The sequence below is a fragment of the Martes martes genome (assembly GCF_963455335.1).
Source record: "Martes martes genome assembly, chromosome: 4".
Lineage (NCBI taxonomy): Eukaryota > Metazoa > Chordata > Mammalia > Carnivora > Mustelidae > Martes > Martes martes.
The window spans coordinates 126905693-126930889 of NC_137891.1; the positions used below are offsets into that span (position 1 = coordinate 126905693).

At 39.5% G+C, this 25197-nt stretch overlaps 1 protein-coding gene across 1 annotated transcript; it reads right to left on the bottom strand.

Moving 5' to 3' along the window:
* Window positions 1-535: 535 nt before the first annotated feature.
* LOC308341682 (ADP-ribosylation factor-like protein 8B) lies at window positions 536-24745 on the bottom strand (the record flags this gene model as incomplete). The annotated part of the gene is made up of 5 exons (XM_080801686.1): window positions 536-1443; window positions 10717-10795; window positions 12061-12175; window positions 21405-21494; window positions 24681-24745. 5 exons carry the CDS (start codon window positions 24743-24745, stop codon window positions 800-802), a joined length of 993 nt encoding a protein of 330 aa, XP_080657812.1. The 3' UTR covers window positions 536-799.
* Between the last annotated feature and the right edge of the window lie 452 nt (window positions 24746-25197).

Below are 25197 nucleotides of genomic sequence, written 5' to 3' on the forward strand. Positions count from 1 at the left end.
GTGTGTTGAGCGCCCTCCCCCAACCCCAAAAAAGAGAAAAAGAAAAAGGAGAAAAAATAGAGAAGTAATGATCTGGACAGATACACAACAGCATGTCTTAGTTCCTCTCATATCCCCAACTGCTATCTGTTATGAAGAATTTTCAGAAAGCAGATGTTTTAAAAATTCATATATGATCTCACCAGTGTAAAAAACCATAACAACACTGATCTGGTGCCTCAGCTCACTCTTTGCAGACCATTTTTTTAAATTCCTAAAGTGTAATTATGCATTTCACATGCATTTGTGAGATATGTAAACATTATGTTTATATCCCACATGAGTCAAGCTAAAGGTTTTCTAAATACTGTGTGGCACTAGAAACTTCATGCTGTATCAAGTCAGTATCAGTATTAAGCAAATGGATTCTACAATGAAATATCATAGACATTTACTGAAAACCAATATAAAAATCTGGCCCAGAAAGACCAGAACAGAAATATGCAATTTTCTTGATTTAAGATGGTCAACTGTTTTTGTTTTTGTTTAAAAAAAAAAAAAAAAAAAGGCTCTACACACTGTTTAAGACAAGTATGTATAAGAAGCTTTTCTGTGTGTGCTGACTTTATCATGACAACTCTAGCTGATTCTTTATGAAGGATTAGGGATACACATCTTCAGCAGCGCACAAGAGAAATAAACTCTGAAAAAGGCAATTTCTTGGGTTTAGGAAGGACCGTATTCTGGGAAGTACTTCAGAGGAACAGACAGTAATTCTAGGATTATAGCCAGGAAGGACTGGAAGCCTTCAGGAGATGCTTCAGCTTCTTCTAGATTTTGAATGTTGAATAAGCCACTGAAGTGTGATATCTATATTATCCTTTTCTTTGCAAGAAATTGAAGAGCAGCAAATTTCTCTATCCTGAATAGCAGACAGGTTCATTTTTTCAATTAGCTGTTTCTCATCCAAGGCATTAGGAAGATCTCTCTTGTTTCCAAGTAATAGCACTGGAATTCCTTGTAACTGTGGCTTATCTAGAAGATTATGCAGTTCATTTCGAGAGGCTTCTGTCTTTTCACGATCGGCAGCATCTATCATATAAACAATGGCATTGACTCCTCTGCAGTGTCGTTCCCACACGCTTCGGAATCGGGGTTGTCCTCCTATGTCCCAAATCTTTATTGTGACGTTACCTTTAGTTACTTTCCTCATGTTAAAGCCCACTGTGGGTACCATATCTTCACTGAACTGACCCGACGCGATGACATTGACGAAGGTGGTCTTGCGGGAGTACTGCAGCCCCACCAGCGTCAGCTCCATGTCCTCCTTCCAGAAGAGCGAGCGAAACCAGTCCGGCAGGCGGGAGATGAGCGCCAACGTGATGGCAGCCGGGAGGGAGAAGGGGCGGGCGGGAGGACCGCAGCAGCGACGGCACCCACACGAGCGGGCCTCAGCCCCGACCCCTCAACGGCTCTTCCGGGCCGTGGCGCACCACTAGTGGACACAGGCGGGCCAAGGAATTTGAGTTTTTAAGCTAAATGAGTTCCTGTCCCAGAAGCCAAGAACTTGTAAATATGAATGAAGTAAGTACTATTGTGTGGTAGTCAATAAATGTTGAACTATTGTTACTCTCTGAAAAAAAAAAACAGCGTGAACTAGAAAAGGGTCTAAAGATAAAAGATAGGAAACTGTTATCTTAATTTCCCAAATTGGAAAAAATAGTTCTACAGCTTTCAAATCGTGAATTTGACATCAATTCCAGGAAGAATTCTGGAAGACACAAAATAAAGCAGCACTGTGAATGCATTCAAAGGGAGCATCACTAAAAAACAATTTAGCAAGTCATAGCACTCCAAAATTGTTTACTTTATGAAAAAATTCACATTCTGGAAGATCAGCAGCGTGTCTTTCTCTTCCTGGTAAGTGTTAGTTTTTCTCTAGAATTCTATCTTTACCACTGAGATGAGTAGTTCATTTGGTAAGAAGTAAACATGGAGCTTCTAAGAAGAAATATATTGAGACCCCTTCTGGGAGTGAAGAAAACACAAAGAAAAACAGAGCTAAGCAATGAACACAGAGCTCAAATGATAAATGAATCCCTGGATCTCCAGCTCTACCTAAAGGTAGACCAACCTCTGACCTTTTAGTTGTTAGTCAGTATCTCCCCTCCCCTTAATTACTTACCTAATCTGTTTGTTTATATATTTATTCATTTTGGTAAGTGATCTCTTTGCACTTCATTTTATCAGACTCAATTAGAAGCACTGTATGGGGTGCCTGGGTAGCTCAGTGGGTTAATCCTCTGTCTTTGGCTCAAGTCATGAAAACAGGGTCCTGGGTCATGATCTCAGGGTCCCAGGATCAAGCCCAGCATCAGACTCTCTGCTCAGCAGAGAGCCTGCTTCCCCCCACCCCTTTCTCTCTGCCTGCCTCTCTGCCTACTTGTGATCTCTGTCTGTCAAATAAATAAAATCTTCAGAAAAAAAATTAGATGCACTGTGAATCATTTTGGCCACTGACTTTGGGGGGGGGGGGGAAGAGGGGAGTTTCAAAATAAGATTCTTGTTCCAATGCAATGCTTATAAAAATGCAAATGAATAAACATGAATAGAAGAAGAATCTAAAATCCTACATGAAGTTTTTATAGAAACATCAAATCAATTCTGAAGTCATTAGAGATGTCAGATGCTATCTGACCTAAATTTCTTTGAAAATTTTCAAAATACATTTTTTTAATGTAAGGCATTTATTTATAATAATACCTGGAACACTGTAAGTCTCAGTATAGGCCAGCTGCTATTACTCTTTTTTTTTTCATTTTATTTTATTTCTTTTCAGTGTTCCAAAATTCATTGTTTATGCACTACACCCAGTGCTCCATGCAATATGTGCCCTCCTCAATACCCACAACCAGACCCTCCCAACCCTCCACCCCACTCTCCTCCAAAACCCTCAGTTTGTTTCTCAGAGTCCACAGTCTCTCGTGGTTTGTCTCCCCCTCCAATTTCTCCCAACTCACTTCTCTCCATCTCCCAATGTCTTCCGTGTTATTCCTTATTCTCCACAAGTAAGTGGAACCATATGATAATTGACTCTCTCTGCTTGACTTATTTCACTCAGCATAATCTCTTCCACTCCTGTCCATGTTGATACAAAAGTTGGGTATTCATCCTTTCTGATGGAGGCATAATACTCCATTGTATATATGGACCATATTTTCTTTATCTATTCGTCCATTGAAGGGTATCTTGGTTCTCTCCACAGTTTGGTGACTGTGGCCATTGCTGCTATGAACATTGCGGTACAGATGGCCCTTCTGTTTACTATGTCTGTGTCTTTGGGGTAAATACCCATTAGTGCAATTACAGGGTCATAGGGTAGCCCTATTTTTTATTTCTTAAGGAATCTCCACACTGTTTCCCAAAGTGGCTGCACCAACTTGCATTCCCACCAACAGTGTAAGAGGGTTCCCCTTTCTCCACATCCTCTCCAACACATGTTGTTTACTGTCTTGTTAATTTTGGCCATTCTAACTGGTGTAAGGTGGTATCTCAATGTGGTTTTGATTTGAATCTCCTTGGTGGCTTATGATGATGAACATTTTTTCATGTGTCTGTTAGCCATTTGTATGTCTTCTTTGGAGAAGTGTCTGTTCATCTCTTCTGCCCATTTTTTGATGTTGTCATCTGTTTTGTGTGTGTTGAGTTTGAGGAGTTCTTTATAGATCTTGGATATTAGCCCTTTGTCTGTAGTGTCATTTGCCAATATCTTCTCCCATTCCGTGGGTTGCCTCTTTGTTTTATTGACTGTTTCCCTTGCTGTGCAGAAGGTTTTGATCTTGATGGAGTCCCAAAAGTTCATTTTCGCTTTTGTTTCCTTTGCCTTTGGAGATATACCTTGAAAGCAGTTGCTGTGGCCGATGTCGAAGAGGTTACTGCTTATGTTCTCCTCTAGAATTTTGATAGATTCCCGCCTCATATTGAGGTCTTTTCATTTTGAGTTTATCTTTGTGTATGGTGTAAGAGAATGGTCAAGTTTCATTCCTGGTGCTGGGAAAATTGACTTTTTTTTAAAGATTTTATTTATTTAATTGACAGAAAGCAAGCAAGCATAAGCTGGGGGAGTGGAGCAGGAGAAATAGACTACCTGTGGAGCAGAGAGCCTGATGTGGGGCTCAATCCCAAGTCACTGGAATCATCATCCGAGCCAAACGCAGATGCTTAATGGACTGAGCCACCCAAGTGCCCCTGGCCACCGACTTTTACAAACTACTTTGTAGGGGCTGGATGTCTCACTCAGTTAACCATCTGCCTTTGGCTCAAGTCATGATCCTAGGGTCCTGGGATCTAGCCCTGCTTTGGGCTCTGTGCTGAGTGTGGAGCCTACTTAAGATTCTCTCTCTTCCTGGGACACCTAGGTGGCTCAATTGGTTAACCATCTGCCTTAGGTTCTGGTCATGATCCCCGGGTCCTGGGATCAAGTCTCGCATGGGGATCCTTGCTCAGTGGGGAGACTGCTTCTCCCTCTGCCTGCCCCTCTTCCCCTTGTGTTAGTTCTCTCCCTCTCTCTCTCTCTGACAAATAAATGAATAAAAATCTTTTTTTAAAAAAAAGATACTCTTCCTTTCCCTCTGCCCCACCCCCTTTGTTCTCTCAAAAAATAATAATAATAAATATAAAATAAAACTACATTATAAAGTTGTATTCCATCAGAAACAGGGTGGCCAGGATGGTGAAGATTCTTAAAACTAAGCTAGATAAGAAACTGAGGGTGTTTACCTTATGGAAAAGAAAACACAACTGCTATCTTCAAATAGTTGAGAGGATCTTAGGTATAAAAGTAAATAGATTTGTTCTGGAATGCCAAAGAGTAAAATTTAGAGGAAGGCAATTTTAGCTCACTTGTGCTGATTTTTGTGCTTGATTCATTTTCTACTCATCTGTGAAGAGCCCTGAAGAGGATATACATCATTCCAATCCTTTCCGACAGTGAGATTCTCTGATATGAATGCATTTTTATTATATATTCCTCTGATTACTTTTAAAGGTAAGAATAGCCCTAGGCAAAATTCAGATATTTCATGAGTGCTTCCTTTGTGCCAGGAATCAGGTGTCTTTGTATATTATTTCCTACATCATTCCATCCCCAGTAATATGGCATCTCTGCAAGACTAAAACCATTTCAAGGCTACCAATTTCCATATAATCCATTAAAATACACTAATTTTCTTCTTGTTAAAAATAAAGCAAGTTCAGGAAATAAAATGTAACTCCCACTGAATTTGCATACCAGATTTGGGAAAAGACTCAAATACTCCTCAATTAGTCCATAATCCAATTTTCCCCAATGTGCAACCAGGCATTTTAGAATCCACATCAGATATTGTTAACTGCCATTCAATAGCTATTCTCCCTTCTTTCTTGTTAGGAAAAATGTGGTGTGATTAGATCAGCAACGTCCTTAGCCTCAATTGATGAATCATACATTCACTCCATAAATATTTATTGAGTACATACCTCCTTTGTGCCAAGAACTCAAGACTCTAAGGATGTGAGTGAAAAATCAATATCCTGCCCTTTTAAGTTACTATTCTAGTAGAGAAAGAGAGATAAGAAACAATAAATATAATACCTAAGTAAATTATATGGTTTATTAGAAGATCAATGGCATTATGAGGAAAAAGTAGAGCTCAGTAAAGGGAATGGAAGTGCCGGAGTAGAGGCAGGAGGCAGGTTTCAATATTAAATAGGGTTATCCAGACAGGTCTCACTGAGAAGGTGAGATTTAAGTAAAGACTTGGAAGAGGTGCAGGAGTGAGCCATGTTGATGTCAAAGGGAAAAGCATTCTAGACACAAGGCTCAGCTAGAGCAAAGACGCTAAGGTAGGGGTACAACTGGCATGTCAGTGGTAGAGCAAGAAGTCTGGTCTGGCTAGCTGCAGTGCAGAGAAAGCAGTTGATGACAAGATCAGAGATGTCACAAGGGTCCACATGAGGCGAGACCCCATGGGCATTATCCAGTCTTCGGTTTTTTACTCTCAATGAAATGGGAACACTTCAATGGCTTTTGAGCAAAAGAGTGACACTCCTGAATCCAAAGCCCAAGTTGGTGACTCCTTCCACTTTGCATTTATCCAGCTGTTCCTCTAGACCCACTATCCAAAAATCAAAGAAGTCATTTAGGTTCAACCAATCTGCAATAAAACACCAACTAGGAACGTTCTTCCATTTAAATGTCTAAGTGTGGGGGCACCTGGGTGGCTCAGTGGCTTAAGCCTCTGCCTTCGGCTCAGGTCATGATCTCAGGGTCCTGGGATCGAGCCCCGCATCAGGCTCTCTGCTCAGCAGGGAGCCTGCTTCCCCCCCTCTCTCTCTGCCTGTTGCTCTGCCTACTTGTGATCTCTCTCTCTCTCTCTCTCTCTGTCAAATAAATAAATTTTAAAAATAATAATAATAAATGTGTAAGTGTGGTAGAGCAGGTTTTCTTCCTCCCTGCTTCCCATTTATACATATTAATACATTTAATCATCACAACAACCCTGCAGATTAGGTATTATTATAATTCCTGTTTTATAGATGAGGAAACTGAGACAGAGAATTTAAGTCAGACAACTATTAACAGGAGAGCCAGAACTGAAATCCTGGCTGACTGGTTCAAGAGACTGGGCTCTGAATCATTCCACTAAGCAGCTTATGCTCAGGTAGAGACCTGCCAAGAAGATCCAGAGACACTTTCCTGACTCAACTTCTCTCCCTTCTAAATAACCATCACCCAGACCAGAGACTGAGCAGACAGACTCAAGTCCCTGGACAAGCACTGTCCGGTGCAGGAAGGCACTGCAAGAGAGGGCAGGATTACACAAGACAGAGGGTCCAAAAGAAGGAGAGGAAAATTTTTCCTTAATTACCATAATAGATATCACTACATGGCATGACCCTGAGTGTCTAGAACAAAGAACTTACTCCCTCTGACTCAAAGTATAGTTTTTTACCTTTTCATTAACAATTTTGTATGATTAACTGGCATATAATATTGTTAATAATAGGTGGTAAGGCATCTCTTGTACAGAAGGGCAGAGTCCTGGAGTTACATAAGGAACACTGTCATGCAAGAAAGTCAGTAGATTGGGACATTTTGCCTGAAGCTCCCCTGATGGCGGCCTTCTCATAACAATTAGTAACAAGGAGCCCTTTGAGTTGCAATGTGAATGTCTCACATAGTTATTTTACCTTCAAAGGGATATTTTTCCCAAAAGGAAAAAAAAACCTGAATCAAAAGGTTTTTTTTTTTCTCTTTTTTTCCTGCCAAGGTCATTCCCTCAAATGAAAAGGACAACTTTGTCCAGCCAAGAGGATAAAAATTAACTTTAAAAAAAAAAAAGGAGGTCACCTGAAAAGCCCTACTCCTTGGGTAAATTAGGTTAGATATCTTGATTCTGTACCTAACACAGAATATAGTCTCTTAAAAGATTTAATAACTCTTTCACATCAGGCTCAGTGCTATTGCCCTCATAGCCAATAAGCCCTTCAGGGAAAGTCAATAACTAACTCTAAGGTTTTCTTGCAAAAATAACTCTGCTCTTTACTGATTCCAAATACTCATGTCTCCCACCTCAGTGGTTCTCAAACTGTTAGACTCACCCTCTTCTATAGCAAATATTTTTCAATACACTTATACAGTCCTAAAATGAAATCCATAAAAAATTGTAACCTACCTACACATACAATTTTTAAACAAAACCAAAAAAATGCCCTGACTGTAACACAAAGGAGAAAAAAAATAGAATTTATAGTAAAAGAATGTGCATGCCAATATGCTCAGACATAGCCATACCAGAAGACTAATGAAGCAGTCAATGTATCTACATGTGAAATTTATGGGAAGTTGATATCTGCTAACAAATTAATGTATATTGTATTGAAGATCCAAATACCAAAAGCAGCATGGCCATTGGGCAACGTGATTTTCCAAAATGCAGAACAACTCTTGGTAAAGTCTGAGGCAAATCAAGTATACTCTTCCTTCCATTTATAGTTGTTTCAGTTATGGAAAATTCAGCCTATTTTTAAACCATGCAAAAGATATTATGAGGTAATGTAAAATGTTATTATGTTCTAGACTCATAATTATAAACAAGTTTTCATCTACCCAAGTAACAGGTGATGCAATCAAAAGTTATGCAGAACATCAAACAATTCTTCCTTGTGTAGGACTGTCCTATAAATTGTAACTAATATCCCTAACCTTTGCCCATCAGCATCCCCTCAGACAACAAAAATACTCCTCAATTTTCCAAAATGCTCTCTAGGGAATAGTATCATTCCTATTGGTGAACTGGGGGAAAAAAAATACATATATGTATGTATGTATATACATATATGTATAATTTATTATGTTAGTCACCATACAAGTACATCATTAGTTTTTGATGTACTTGTATGTACATACAATGATTCATTGTTTGTGTATAACACCCAGTGTTCCATGCAGTCTGTGCCTTCCTCAAACCCAGGAATGACTCCAAAACTTAGACATGTTTCCACTCTTCTGATATCAAAGCTAAATCTGAGAAACTGAACTTTAAAGTGAGATTTCTTTTTGAAATGTTTTATTTTTGTAAGTGCATGAAGAATATGTCTTATAACCAATAGGAAGCCTCATGGGGGTCATTGACATGCATTAGGAAGTTACTATTGATCTCAAGAGAATAACCTTTATTCATTGGAAGCCTTTTGCTTGGTCAGGACCAAATAACATCTCTACGTGACCTCAGCCTCACCCCTACTATGTTGGCTACAGACTGTGGCAAGACTACTCTGTCCCTCACTCAGTACTGACCTGTCTGTCCACCTACCTTGACAGGGCAGGGTGGGCAGGTGGCGCCTTGGAAGAACCTACTGGTTCTTGTCACAACACCTATAAAACATTGGAATTAGAAGCAGCATAGGAAAACAAAGCCATAGTATCTCCTTCTGTTTGTAGAGCACGGCCAAATTGTTGTGGTCATACCCCCAAGCTGGTACAGGTGAAAAGGACAAAAGTAAGCTTTCCATGGCCCCCAACTTGGAAATGGGCAATATCTCTCCTCTTTGTTCTTACTATTACTCTCACTTTTGTAACACAAACTCTTTCCAAGCCATGGGGGGAAGTTACAAGACACAAATCTCTATCTTCTCTTTCTATTCCTTTTCTACAGTCTCCTTGGCCAAAAAAGGTATGTATATGAAGGAGGGAAGGTGGGAGGTCTTTACTTTCCTAACATCATATTCTCCTACTTCTTGATGCTAATCTTGTGAAGACTTAAGTGTGTATAAGGTTGTCTTCTCTATACAGTGGATGACCCTCTATGATCTGGACTTTCTGGGCTCATCTAGTGATGCACTAAATGGGAAATAAAGTAATTAAGCAAACCCCCAACTGCACAACACCTGGCTAAGAAGTCAAGAGTTCACTTTCTCTTTCTCTGGTATAGTAAATCTCATGGCTCTCCCATAGAACTTTTGCAATAAAACATGATGTAAGAAGGAAATTCAAATGCATCCATATAACATTTGCAAATACATTAAACCAAGAACATTTGTTTTGTAGGCTGGTTTCAAGTTTTGGTTTTTAGGTTCTTTCCAATTACCCTACCTTTTACTTTTGCAATTCTTGAGTTTATACAATATCCAAAGCAATTAGAAAAGAGAACCTGCACATGACTATTCAGGGATGGAATTACCTCTGCTCTAAACCTCCTGCCTGGATCCCAGCTCTATACCTTTCCCTGAATGGCCCACTAGGCCCTCAGACTCAGCATCTCCACAATTTAATCCATTCACCTTTTCCCAAAACCAGCTTTCCTTCCTGACTTTTTTCTTTTATCAGCAGTAGCAAATAAAGTTAAAATAGCAGCTCCCAAAATTTCCTCCCAAAATTTCACAGCATCCTTAGTATCTTGTTAATTTTTTCAGTGTCCCTAGACCAAAAGAAATACTTAATACTTTCATTTCCTAGGCAGTCAGGTCCAAACAACTTTGTAAGTATGTGTGCCCTAAAAACTTAATTACATTTGAATAATAATACACATGTATTTTTAAAATATTTTATTTCATCCTTAAATAACCATATTTACTTAATAATGAGATTTCTGCACCTGCTGGGCACCATACCACTTCTGCAATCTTGGACTCAAATTGGGCATCGTCACCCTTACTCCCTATTCCACAGTAATTTTCATGTAGTACTTTCTTTTTATCACAGCAACCACGAAAAACCCAGCTTTGCAAAGATACAACAGCACCAAGAGAAATGTATCATTATGATGTTGACACTGTGACCTACATCTAGCTCATTGTTTGCATGATGTCTAACAATCATGGAGTATAATTAAGTTTCCCTGGAAATTTCTAAATGCCTCACAATACCCCGTGTGAATTCACTGTGGTGTCCCAGGACACCACAGACAGCTTGGGAACTGCAGGGTTAGAATGATAGTTCAGAACATGCTGTGATGAATCATTGCAGTTATGACCCCAATAAATCACACCTCTTTGTACTCATGCACTAGAGCCAATGTGACTTTGTTTGGCTAATGGGATATCAGTAAATGTAACAGAGGCAGATATTTGAAAATTACCCATGCTTTGGAGTTTGCCCTCTCTTACTGCTGGAAGCCCTTCTGCCACTGTACGACACACATGGGCTAGCCCCCTCAGAGATAAAAGACCTCACAGAGAGAGGGCCAGTCATCTCACCCATCCCAGACACTTGAGGAAAACCTAGACCATCCACCTTTAGCCAACCTGACTCAGACCAAAAGAGCTGCCCATTGAGCTACAGAATCATAAAACATAATGAAACTTTATTTTTAAATCACTGTGCTTTGGGTGTTTTTTTAGGCAGCCTAACTGACAGAATGTTAAAGAAATTGCACTTCATACTTTAGGGGATGGAAAACCAATAAAACAATCATTTTCTTAATTAAGTTGAATAGAGGGACACCTGGGTGGCTCAGTCAGCGAGGATCAAACTCTTGGTTTCAGCTCAAGTCATGATCTCAGGGTCATGAGATCAAGCCCCACCACAGGCTCTGTACTCAGCAGGGAGTCTGGTTGAGATTCTTTCTCTCTCGCTCGCCCACCTCCTCCCCCAGCTCATGGGCACATATGTGCTATCTCTCAAGTAAATAAATCTTTCTTAAAAATTAAGTTGAACAGAGTTAAAATGAATGAACATGATCATTCAGTTGCCTCCTCGGAATTCTCTTACAAATAGCTTGTGATTTCCAGTTTTACAGCCTCAGGAGCAGAACCTGAAATTCATAAACATTTCAATTTTATTATAAACAAAACTAGAAAATTGACTTCATTTGTTTGAACCACAGTTTCTACAATTATAATGTAAGTGATCATTAATCTATAAGGAAGCCTGTTTGTAATGAAAATGTGATTTTAATTGGTTTATCAAAAAGGTGACTGGACATCTTGTAAAATACAAGACTGGCCCATTCATCCACAGTTCTGATTATCGAGCACTTTCACCACAGTGGCTGAGACCCAACAGCAAACCCAAAACCAAACGAAAATGGCCTCACAGCAGCAGAATCATGTCCATTACAAGATACTACATCTTAATGCTCATCAGAGCCCTTATCAACCAAAAGCTAATTCAACATAGCAGGATCTCAACCAGAGCACACAGAGGATCAGCGGAACAGTTTTCAGCAGGGGAAGTAGGCTGACCATCTAAAAAACACAGGCAGGACCATGAAATTATAACCAGGAACTGTTCTTCAGAACTACATGGTTTAATGTAGTCAGAGAGCATCCCCATTCTACAGAACAAGAACACATGTTTTTTATAAGACTGAGACTGAGTCATTAAGAAAATGTTGAATGTTTATGAAAATAAACTGAAAGCCCTTTAGCAAGATTTCCATTAAAAATGATTAGGAAAAATAGTATAGGCTCTTAAAGTGGTAAATGCTAGCTACCTAGAAACTTCACTTATTTGGAAAATTCCAGTTCCCAGGAGCCTTTGCAAATGATGATGATTTTGGCACCTCCATGAATTGGAGGTAATTCTGTACATCATCTCACTCTGGACTTGGTGTTATCTACAGTTTTATCCTCTTGAGTAGGAGAATTCTCCCAACCCTCAACAGCGCGAAGATGACAGAGGCACTGGTTCTCCTCAGACAACAGCTCCAGCTTCCTGAGCAGAAGACAGAATAGGGCACTAGAGGAATAAGATGACACCACTGCCTCATTTGGGCCTGCAGATGAGCTCCTTTCTGACCAGATGAGTCTCTGCCGAGAAGATAGGAGGTGAAGCCAGTAATCACAGATCACCAGCAGCCAGACATCCTGTGAGGGGTGTCTATGTAACAAAGGTGTCTGACTGGGAAAAGCTGACCCAATTCCAGATTTCCTGTTCACTCCATCAGAGAAACTCCCTGTGGGACAAAAGAATAAGGGAAAGCACACACCAGCCACCATAAACACAACAAACACGGCCATAAGTACAGCCTATACAGTGACAAAACTTGCAATTGGCCTATTTGTATGTGGTTACAGAAGCTTTAGAAAATAGAGGGAAGGAAAGAGAGAGAGGAAAGAGCAGTCTACATACATATATAATAAGTGTGTTCATTTGCAAAATGCTATATTAGAATCTTCTTCATTTATCGATATATACATCAACAGAATCATTTTGGATTGCTGCATTATTTCCAATTTTATAGCCTTACCCTTCTAATCAATCCCACACTTTTGGAGGTCCAAATCCTATTTTGCAGTTGTTCATACTCCTTAGGGGTGTCAGGAAGCCCTGGTTCAATACTAAATGATTAGGTGAGAGGAGTCAGACAGATAGAAATCAAAATATCAGCCTTATTTTTTAAAAAAGTTGGATGGAGGACATGGATCAGGTGTGCAGCCCAATGAGATTCCTAACACAGTATGTGGAGTTCAGGAGTTTCCTAGACAGGCACAAGTAGAGTCAGAAAACTTCCCCAACGTGGGGAGGACTTCCCCATAAAAGCTGCTCTTGGCAAAGAGCCAATGAGGGCAGGTGCTCTGCAGGCAGAGCAATCAGAAATGCCAGAATGGAGAGAGCAGAACCCTGAGTACAACCAAGCAAGTTGCTCCTTTCCCCTGGGGTGGAGTGCACAGTGGACAAGGGCCTAGGAGGATTCCAGAAGTGGCTGTCCCTCCACACAGAAAGGCATAAGCAGGTTACTCACCCAATGCCATTTCAAAAACAAGGCTGCAATAAATATGCTTAAAGGTATGCCATTCTGCGTTTCTCCTATTATTTTCCTAGAACAAATGACTACAAGTGGGATTCCCAAGTCAATGTTAAAAGCATTTTTAAAGCCTTTCACACATAACTATCAAATTGCAGAGAAGACTACAAATTGCACTCCCAACAGCAATGGATGAAAATGCCCACTTCTTCACACCCTTCGCTGTTGAACTAGATTAAAATGGTATCTCAATATTGTGCTGGTTTGCATTTTGTTGCTAGCACTGCTAAAATTTTTCCATATATTTATTGGGCATTTTTATTTTTTTCTGACTCCTTTAATAATGCCCTTTGCCCATGTCTTTAGGGAGATTTTCATATTCTTATTCATTTGTAAGATGCAAAAATATTTAAGCAAGTCACTCTTCTTAATCTTACAATTATGATGCATTGGATAGCAGTTAGAGTCATAAGCCTAACAAAGCATGATACTGATATTGAGAGTGATCATTTCCATCTTTATTAAAACTTTTCCTTATATCAAAGCAAGAACCTATTTGAAGAAGAGACAAGTTTTTGAAAAAGGTCAACATCTACAGCCCACAGAAGTGCTTAGATTTAATATCCTCTGATATTTAGTCCACGCACTGACATTTTTTTTTCTTTTTGACATTTTTTTAATTTTTTTCAGTGTTCCAAAATTCATCGTTTATGCACCACACCCAGTGCTCCACGTAATACATGCCCTTCATAATACCCACCACCAGGCTTAACCAACCCCATACCCCCCGCCCCTCCAAAACCCTCAGTTTGTTTCTCAGAGTCCACAGTCTCTTATGGTTTGTTTCCCCCTCCAATTTCTCCCAACTCACTTCTCTCCTCCCAATGTCTTCCGTGTTATTCCTTATGCTCCACAAGTAAGTGAGACCATATGATAATTGACTTTCTCTGCTTGACTTATTTCACTCAGCATAATCTTTTCCAGTCCTGTCCATGTTGATACAAAAGTTGGGTATTCATCCTTTCTGACGGAGGCATAACACCCCATTGTATATATGGACCATGTCTTCTTTATCCATTCATCCATTGAAGGGCATCCTGGCTCTTCCCACAGTTTGGCAACTGTGGCCATTGCTGTTATGAACATTGGGGTACAGATGGCCCTTCTTTTCACTACATCTGTATCTTTGGGGTAAATACCCAGTCATGCACTGACATTTTTATTTCAAACTTTAAGAAACCTAATAATTATTGATCCAGAAATTTAAAAATTAAAAAAAAAATTCTTAACAGATATACTTTATTTCAAACATATTAAGTTTAAAATCTGACATTTTAAAGGAAAAAAACCTCAGTGTTACTTGTTCTCTTTATTAAAAGATTGCCATCAGAAACATCAGGTATAAACTACTGACTAAGGTAAGGTCCACTGTTAAAATGATTGAACTTGGGGCAGCTGGGTAGCTCAGTTTGTTAGGCATCTGACTTCTGCTCAGGTCACGATCTCAGGGTCCTAGAATCAAGCCCCTGCATTGGGCTCTGTGCTCAGCGAAGAACCTGTCTGTCCCTCTCCTTCTCCCTCTCCCCCTCCCTCTTCTTGTGCTCTCATGCCCTCTCAAATAAATAAAATCTTTTTTTTTTTTTTTAATGATTGAGGGGTGCCTGAGTGACTCAGTAGGATCAGCATCTTCCTTTAGCTCAGGTTGTGATCCCCAGGTTCTGGGATCAAGTCCCGCATCAGATCCCTTGCCCAGGAAGGAATCTGCTTCTCCCTCTACCCCTACCTCCTGCTCGTGATCTCTCTCTCTCAAATAAACAAATGAAATCTTTTTTTAAAAATGATTGAACTCATACAGACCTTTCTAGAGTTAACAGGTAGTTCCCTGGATTTTGGTCCATAATTTCCCAAGGATAGCTACTTTAAGATTTTTGGTAATACAATTAGCCACTAACAAACAGAACACTCTTTAAAGAACTTTTAATGCACTATTCAATAATATTTTTGTTATTTAAATTCCAGATAGGGGGCACCTGTGTGGCTTAGTCAGTTAAGGTTAAACATTGGACTCTTGATTTAACTCAGGTCATGATCTCATGGTCATGGGATCAAGCCCCACCTAGGGCTCTGCACTCAGCCACTCAGTGTGGAGTCTGCTTATCCCTTTCCCTTTGTTTCGCCATCTGATCCTCCCCTCAACCACCCACTCACACTCTTCCTCTCTCTAAAATAATTTTTTTTAAAATTCCACTTAGTTAACAGTGTATGTTAGTTTTAGGTGCGTAATATAGTGATTCAACACGTCCATACATCACTCTGTTCTCATCACAAGTGCACTCCTTAATCCCCATCACCTATTCCACCTATCCCCCACCCACCCACCTCACGCACCCCCAGTAATCATCAGTTTTTTCTCCATAGTTGAGTCTTTTGTTTGTTTGACTCTTTTTCCCCCTTTGCTCATTTGTTTTGTATCTTAGCTTCCATATATAAGTGAAATCATGTGGTATTTGTCTTTTTCTGGCTGACATATCATTTAACATAATGCTCTCTAGCTCCATCCATGTTGTTCCAAGTGGCAAGATTTCTTTCTTTCAAAAGGTTGAGCAATATTCCATTGTATATATACACATCTTCTTTATCCTTTCATCAGTCGATGGACACTTGGGCTGTTTCCATAACTTGGCTATTGTAGACAATGCTGCTAAAAACATCGGGGTGCATAAAAAATTGGGGTGCATGTATCTCTTTGAAATAGTATTTTTGTATTCTTTGAGTAAATAACCAGTAGTGTGATTGTTAGATCATAAGGTGGTTCTATTTTTAACTTTTTGAGGAAAATTCATACTATTTTCCAAAGGTGACTGCACCAATTTACATTCCCATCAACAGTGCAAGAGGGTTCCCCTTTCTCCACATCCTTGCCAACACCTGCTGTTTCTTGTGTTCTTGATTTTAGCCATTCTGACAGGTATGAGGTGATACTTCATTGTAGTTTTGATTCATATTTCCCTGATGATCAGTGATGTTGAGCATCTTTTCATGTGTCTGTTGGACATTTGTATGTCCTCTTTGGGAAAATATCTGCTCATGTCTTCTGCCCATTTTTCAATTGGATTATTCATTTTTGGGTGTTGAGTTTTATAAGTTCTTTACAGATTCTAGATACTAACCCTCTATCTGATATGTCATTTGCAAGTATCTTCTCCCAACTCATAGGTTGCCTTTAGTTTTGTTGGCTGTTTCCTTCACTGTGCAAAAGCCTTTTATTTTGATGAAGTCCCAATACCTTATTTTTCCCTTTTTTTCCTTGCCTCAGGAGACATCCTAGAAAGAAGTTGTCACAGCTGATATCAAAGAGGTTACTGCCTGTGTCCTCCTCTAGGATTTTTATTGTTTCAGGTCTCACATTTAGGTCATTAATCCATTTTTAATTTATTTGAAGTTATTTTTGTGTATAAGAAAGTGGTCTAGTTTCATTCTTTTGCATGTTACTGTCCAGTTTTCCCAACACCATTTGTTGAAGAGGTCATCTTTTTCCCATTGGATACTCTTTCCTGCTTTGTTGAAGATAAATTGACCATATATTGTGGGTTTCAATATCTTTGTAAGAGGTCTTAAAGTAATGGATATGGAGCAAATGGTAGTAACCAATGCCTTAACCAAAAGATGTCCTTAGTCATCCTTTCCATTAAGAAAATTTCCATTCTTAAAAATGAAACAAGATGAAAGCAGAGAGGGCAACAAACCATAAGAGACTCTTAATCATAGGAAACAAATTGAGAGAGTTGCTGGAGGGGAGGCAGGGTAGGGAATGGAGTAACTGGGTGATGGACATTGGGGAGTGTATGTGCTGTAATGAACACTGAGTATTATATAAGACTGACAAATTGCAGACCTGTACCCCTGAAATAAATAATACATTACATGTTCATTGAATTTAAGTTAAAAAAAAAAAGAAATTTTTCATTTTTTTAAATTTCCATCCTTAACAGCAACATACATACTTTGAAATCTACCAAATCACTAAACTTCAGAATTCTAAAATTCTTGCTATTATGCATTGTCCCAAAATATCCCATCATCTTTATATTTTCCCATAAAACATAACAATACCTCTTGGAGCCCTCATCATTCAACATTAATTCAATAAACATTTTTGAGAACCTGTTAACAAATGTTCTTAAAAACTAGTCAGTGCTACATTAGGAACTAAGGCTAAAAAGACAGGTAAAACATGCTCAAGCAAAACATGGTCTAGAGTTTAGACCAGAGTTTAGATAGTCTAGCAGGAAAGAGAGTCTATAGTTTACAGAGGGGAAGACAGAAAAAGAGAATCCACTGTGGTATAATCAAGCACTGACACTGAGACAGCCCAAGGGAACCATCACTAACTGTCAGTAACTGAGGCTGAGGGAATTAGAGGAGGCTGCCAGAAGGGAGTGATGAGTCACTGAGTGCTGGAGAATGAGCAGGATCTAGCCAGGAAAAGAGAAAAAGAGTGATTCAGGTATGTGTAAAGGTACAGAGGCAGGATGGGGTGTAACAAGGAGAACTAGTAGTAGAGGAGTTCCGTTCAGATGAAGCATGGAGTTCATGCAGTAAGGAAGGAATATTATATTTTTACATCTCAATGAATGCTCACAAAAGTTAATGAGGAAAGTACTATTCTCAGCCTCCTCCCCCATTTCATAGTTAAAGAAACAGAAACCCAGTAAGAGTCAGTGACTTGCCCAACGTCATACATTATAGAAGTGGATAAGATAAAATTCTAACTTAGAAATTCTGATTCCAGGGGCACCTGGGTAGCTGAGTCATTAAGCGTCTGCCTTCAGCTCAGGTCATGATCCCAGGGTCCTGGAATGGAGCCCCACGTTGGGCTCCCTGCTCAGTGGAAAGCCTGCTTCACCCTCTCCCACTCCCCCTGCTTGTGTTCCCTCTTTGACTGTCTCTTTCTTTCTGTCAAATACATACATAAAATCTTCAAAAAAAAAAAAAAGAAAGAAAGAAAGAAAAGAAAAGAAAAGAAAAGAAAAAGAGAAATTCTGATTCCAGAGCTCAGGCTCATCTGCTAATCATGAATAAATTGTATGCTATGCTAAGGAATTTGAATTTTATTTGAAGGGCATGAGAGGACAACAATTTTTGGCCTCTCATGCCCTTCAGAATAAAATTAAAATAATTTTAATTTTAATTTTAATTTTAAAATAAAAGGATGACCCAAGTTACTGAAGGAGGTGGAGCTAGACTGGAGATGGAACTGTCTACAGTTCTGCATGTTGTACCTCGAACAACTCTAGGGAGAGCCATTAAACATGTGGTCTATGAATAGCACCCATGAAGTTGTGCAGTGCACAACCTACATGACCATTTTGATGTGATCACAAGTTAGGGGCTACTATAGTATTCCAGACATAAAACGTATGAGCAATTAAACTAAGAAAGAACAATGGCAGAATAATGCAGAAATAATGATGTGGAATCACCAGGAGTTGGTGGCTGGTTGGATGAAGATGGTGACACAGAGAAAAAGAAAATGGTTTTATTTTGTCTCAGTCTAAGTTGGGACTACATTTTTTCATCTTCTTCCCTATTTGGTTCTGGGTTAGAAACTTGCACATGATTTGGAAAGTGAAATGAAGCAGCAGCCCTTATGCTCTGAGGGTCATCATGGTTAGAGGTGAGAAGAAAGAGATGCAGAGAAGCAAGCAGGTGCCAGTTTGTACTTGCTGTTCCCCACTCTGCACTCTCCTCTGCTTCCAGGTCCAGCTGTTCAGGTCAGATGTCCATGTCCATCTGCCTGCCCTGCTGACCAGCAGCAACCCACCACAATACCCAATGGAAAACTCAGAAAGGCAACCATAAGAACCAGATCACAGCCCAGCACAGACCTCCAAAATCCCCTTTTGTGGGCCATTTCAGCAGATACCCCTTAAGCTCTGATTTGTCCACCCTGCCAGTGCTTTGGGAGGACTTCTTGGTGACTTCCTGCTCAACCTACTCTCCTCTCCTCCATCTTCACCTACTTCTCCAGCTTCAGTTCCTGATCTCAGCAGGGTGGGTTTTTTGGGTGGTTTGTTTTGTTTTGTTTTGTTTTTGTAGCAGTTGAGAAGATTAGTCTGAAATTTATATGGAGCTGCAAAGAACATGTAATAGTCAAAAAAGCTTTGGAAATTTTAAAAAAAAATGGAGGATGTCAGGACTTATTATAAAGGACTCTATCACAGAGTTGTAAAAATGGACACCCAAATTACACAGGGACAAGACCTGTGTTAAACTTGTCTGGGATAACTTGGAAAGTAGACGACATGCCCACTGAGACTGTAACTCTGGGGGAAGTGGTTGGCAAGAGAATAACTCTGGGCTTACATTTATTTTGTATGTCAAGCAAAGTATTGTAAGAAAGGAGCTCAGGAAATAATTGGCCAGTTTGCAAGAAGCAATTGAGGGTCCAGAAATTGGGGGGTCTGACTAGGAAGGCTATATGAAAACTATTAGAACCCAAATTTAAGACAATTTTTGAAAAAAATATTTGAACACAAAATCCCATTGAAACCTAGCTTTGCTGCTGCTATTGAGGCTAACAAAGTTAGTTGTAGTGGGGTTTGGAGGTAAGGGCCCTGACTGAAGATGTAGGACTGTCTCCCACTGTCCCTGACACCACTGTGAGACTTCCATCCTCTCATCATTAGAGGAAACACAGTCCTGATGCAAAGGAATGTGGATCAGAGAAAACGTATTCAAGGGTCATGCCACCCTCTAGGAACCGTGGACAATGCAGCAGCATCAACTTCCCAAAGTGCTCATGCAACAAGACAGACAGGAGAAGGGCCTTGCCTTCATTTCTGAGATGTTCTTATTTAGATGATCCCCATGCCTAAAGGATGTGTGGAAAATTCAAGCTTCAGAAACATGGGCTTCTAACAACTTTAATGTATGCCAACAAAAGCACTGTAATTTGGGCTTTTTCTAAGAAAAGGTGTCCAGAGATTCAGTACACTTGGTTACTTGTATTCTTGGCAGGATCTTTTTTTTTTTTTTAATCTTATTTTTTCACTGTTCCAAGATTCATTGTTTATGCACCATACGCAGTGTCCTCCTTAATACCCACTACTAGGCTTACCCATCCTCCCCGACTCCCCTCCCTTCCAAAACGCTCAGTTTGTTTCTCAGAGTCCATAGTCTCTCATGGTTTGTCTCCCCTTCCGATTTCCCCCAATTCGCTTTTCCTTTCCTTCTCCTAATGTCCTCCATGCTATTCCTTCTGCTCCACAAGTAAGTGAAACTGTATGATAATTGACTCTCTCTGCTTGACTTATTTCACTCAGCATAATCTCTTCCAGTGCATCCATGTTGATACAAAAGTTGGGTATTCATCCTTACTGATGGAGGCATAATACTCCATTGGATGTATGGACCATATCTTCTTTATCCATTTGTCTGTTGAAGGGCATCCTGGCTCTTTCCACAGTTTGGAGATTGTGGCCATTGCTGCTATGAACATTGGGGTACAGACAGCCCTTTTTTTCACTACATCTGTATCTTTGGGGTAAATACCCAGTAGTGTAATTGCAGGGTCATAGGGTAGCTCTATTTTTAATATCTTAAGGAATCTCCATTTGTTTTCCAAAGTAGCTGCACCAACTTGCATTCCCACCAACAGTGTAAGAGGGCTCCCCTTTTTCCTGTTCTCTTTCATTTTCAGTTACTTTATTACAACTTAATCTTTGTAAATCCTACTTTGGGTCATTCAAGCTTCTGGGAAGTACTTTGGATTACTGGAACTACAGTTTTCATTCTAAAATCTTTTTCATAGGCTTGCGATGCCTTATTTTATTGGTACCCTCTTTCATGATGTCTTTTAAATCCAAGAATTACTGGTATGTGTTCTTAGAAGAATTGTATTAGTATAAATGAATTTTGTTCCCATATCTGTTTTGTTCCATAACCTTATTAAACACAGGGAGTTTGGTAATATAACTAGAATCTTCAGATGTTACTAGCTTTATTCTACTTCATTTTAATGTTTTTGGATTTTTTTTTTAAGATAAGGATTTTCAGACAGGTTTTGTGAATATTCTTTACATGACCAAGCTACAAAGTGACTTGTTCAGATAATATCTGACCAGTACGTCAAGCAGAATTTCATAAGATTATTTTTCCCATCTGTCAGTGTATATTTCCCAAAGAATGCATTACCTCATGGTTTCATCAAGAGAATGTCCACTAGTCAGAACTATGATTTCAAACCACATAACCAAAAGGAAAGTTGGAGCTACTTCATCACACCTTCAAACATAATTAAGTCCTATAAACTATTAAGACCACAAAATAGTAATTGTATTTGGTTGTAATGACTATTACTAAAGTCACTGGGATAGATTTCTTTGTTAAAAATTAAGAAAAATGTTTCCAGTGGTGCCTGGGTGGCTCAGTCAGTTAAGCATCTGATTCTTGATTTTGGCTCAGGTCATGATCTCAGGGTCATGAGATGGAGCCCTACATCAGGCTCCACATTCAGTGGGGAGTCTGCTTGAGATTCTCTCTTCCTCTCCCTCTGCCCCTCCCCACCACACTCTCTAAGATAAACAAATCTTTTTTAAAAATTTGCAAACATTTTTGGAGCATTAGAATAAGATTTTAGTATCTTGTTTTTTAAAAAAAGATTTTATTTGTCAGAAAGAGGGCACAAGCAGGGGGAGTAGCTGGCAGAGGGAGAAGCAGCTTCCCTGCTGAGTAGAGGCAGACGTCTAACCAACTGAGCCATCCAGGCATCCCAAGTATTTCATTTTTTTAATTCAAATGAATGAAAAAACATTGTTTTTAACATATGTAAACAATATTCCACCTAATATCTATGTCAACATTTATTCTATTCTAATTACTTGACATACGATTGCAGTATAAAACTGTAAGTGTATTTTCTTACTAATGTTATTGAAAAGAGCAACTGGATAACTAAATAGAATTAGTGGTTTCAAAGGAATTCAGGTATTCTTTTCTGATAATGTTTCAAACTAATTTTTTATAATAAAATTTATAGCCAAAATCTCAAAAATTCTTAAAATGTTCATAAAACTTATATTTTTAAATTTAAGTTCTATATATATTACCTGTAAAAAGATTTTCTAGGTGAATACTAATTTATCAAGGATGATACATTTTAATATATTACTTTTTGAAATATTAGCAAACAATAATATAAATTGCTTAAAATTTTCAATATTATTACAAAGATTACATTAATGGTATGGCCTCCACCCAAATCTACTGACCTCAAGGTAGCCACCATTAAATTGAGAAGAAAGGTCTTGGGGGAAGAAAGCAAATAAGACTTGAGAATGACATCTAGGCAAAATTTTGGATATATTAACTGGCACATGGAACTCACTAGACACTAGCAAATTGAAAGCCTTCTATGTTTCTGAGTGAATTGTCCTGCCAAATAAACATAATCCCAACCTGAAAAAGTCTTGGACTACTTGAGCATCAGAACAATCCTCTGGACCTCATACTTGCACAAGCAGGACACAGGCTATGAAAGTTATATAGCCTTCAAGAAGCATATACTCCCAAATGTCCTCCTTTAGGTGTAGCCATGGAAAATAGGACATGGAAGACCCTCCCAGAGGATGGACCAAGGACCATGGATAAGGGAGGTCTACCAGGAGAGCAAAATCAAAATCTAATCTGGGAAGGAAATTCCCACCCCATCTTATGAGGACTGGATAGTATCCTTCATAATGCCTGTTCAGGATTTCATATATACTAGCAATGAGAGATTGCTAAGTGTCTCGCATTCTTCTGTTTTCCAAAAGAGGTTGGGGGAAGGGGTTGTTTGGGTTTTTTTAGCATCATCCTGTACCTGACTTACCACTGTACATTGAGAAGGAGAAAGGATGAATCACCTTTTTACTGACAGATTGCCACAAGAGGCCACATCCAGACACCATGTTCATCATCTGAAGATCTGAAATTTGTGCCACTTTACTGAATTCATAGGTCTTTGGGTTATCTAAGAGAAATGTAATGAAAGAAAGGAGGAATGGAATAATTTGTGACCAGAAGGAAAGACTGTGGAGGATACTGGTTAGCAATTCATCAAAAACCATTTCCTTTTTCTCCTGGAGCACTGCTAGATAATGCTTACCAGTCTCCCTTGTGGCTAGACATGGCCATGTGTCAGTTCTGACCAATAAAATGTGAGAAGTAACATCTGTTGCTTCCAGGCTTGGCCTCTTTGGACCCCTGACTCGTGATTCTCATGCATTTTCCCTTCCTGCTGGCTAGCCTGGAGATGATGAGGACAACCTTGGGAGTCATGGTGTGAACATGGGGAGCCACAGGATAGAAGAAACCAGGATCCCTGAAAACATGTGGAGAAAGGACACCCTCTAAGAGTGATTGCATTCCACTCTTATCTTAGCAAAAATAAGGATATTTTAATCATATTAAGTCCCTGAGTTTGGGAAGTTTGTTACAGTCACTAACATATATACAGCAGAGGGAACACCACAAAGATAGGAGGACTGAAAGAGTTGATGGAACCTGTGGAGGGTGAGGGGTTCTCTTTAGCTAAAATGTAAGCACAAGAGGGAAAACAGCAAGAAACAAGAGGTTCTTTGGGCATATTGTTATGGGTCTTAAATCCCATGCAAAATTTTGGACTTTATTCTGTAGAAATGGGGACCATCAAAATTTATAGATAGATAGATAGGTAGGTAGGTAGATAGATATAAATATATCTTCTATTTAAAACTAGTAGAGTGAATGCTGCCAGTAATCTGCAATTTCTGAGACAACTGAGTCTAAATCTTTCACACACTGTTGCCCCACAAAATTGAGAATATAAAATATAATCACCAAGCTCACAACAGCTTTTGCAGTCTTCAAAGCTGCAACTCATACAAAATAGATCCTGCCAAATTCAGTAAGAAAACTGGGAATCAGTAACTTTCAGAGGAAAAAGTCAGCTTTCAAAACATGTTTCCTTTGGAAAGTGTGTGTGTGTGTGTGTGTGTGTGTGTGTGTGTGTGTGTGTGTGTGTGTGTGAGTGATGGGGAGGGATAAGGAAGGTGAGAGGGAGACGTCTTTTCAGGTAATGAATGTTATTCCTGCAACAAAACAAAACTTAAGATGGGCTTCAATCAATTCCACATGGACTAAGCACCTTCCATGTGGTGGATGTCCTGCTAGGTATCTACAATAAAAAGATAAATAAATGACTTACCAGGACTTCAAATTACTCACAAAGTAATATTATTAGTGGGCATATAAACAGAGTAACCAGTATACATTAGTACACATTCTATTTTTTAAAAAATAGGACCCAACAGATCTACAGTGCTTGGGGAAGAATCAAGGATCACAGAACTTTCTTAGCCTCATCCTGAAGATCCTCCCTCCTCAGACTCAACCTACCATTGCAGACTGAAATTTCAGTACCTTTCTTCACACAATCACTTGCTCTCATACCTGTCCTCCACCTTCCCACCTCCACGCCTTGCCTTTTGCATCAAATGCTCTCCCTGACCCACCATCGGCCACCATTTGAGGTGTCACTACGGCTCCACAAGCGAAATCTTCCCTGGTTCCAGCAGGGTGGGTTCTCCCCCTTCTCAGGGGTCCCATCTGCGTCCTCTCTCAAGAGGTTACCACTCGGCATCAAAGTTGTTTTCCGATCGCTGGTCTCGTCTGATCTCCACCCTAAACTATAAGCCCCTGAGGATCAGGAATGTTGCCAGAATAACACCTTGTACGTACATAGTTGAAGTTTAATAAGTATTTTCTGAATGTTAGATTTTAAACCCAAAACCTACTCCCTGCAGCCGCTGACTCTGCACACACCAGTAACCACTGCATTTTTTGGTCCAGAGCTAAACTTTCGGGTACATGGTCTTTTCTCATGGGAAGACTGTAACAGGGTTCAGTAATGACAAACAGAGGAAATAAAAATAGTGCTTACACCCCTGGTTTTAACTAGTGCCTAGTT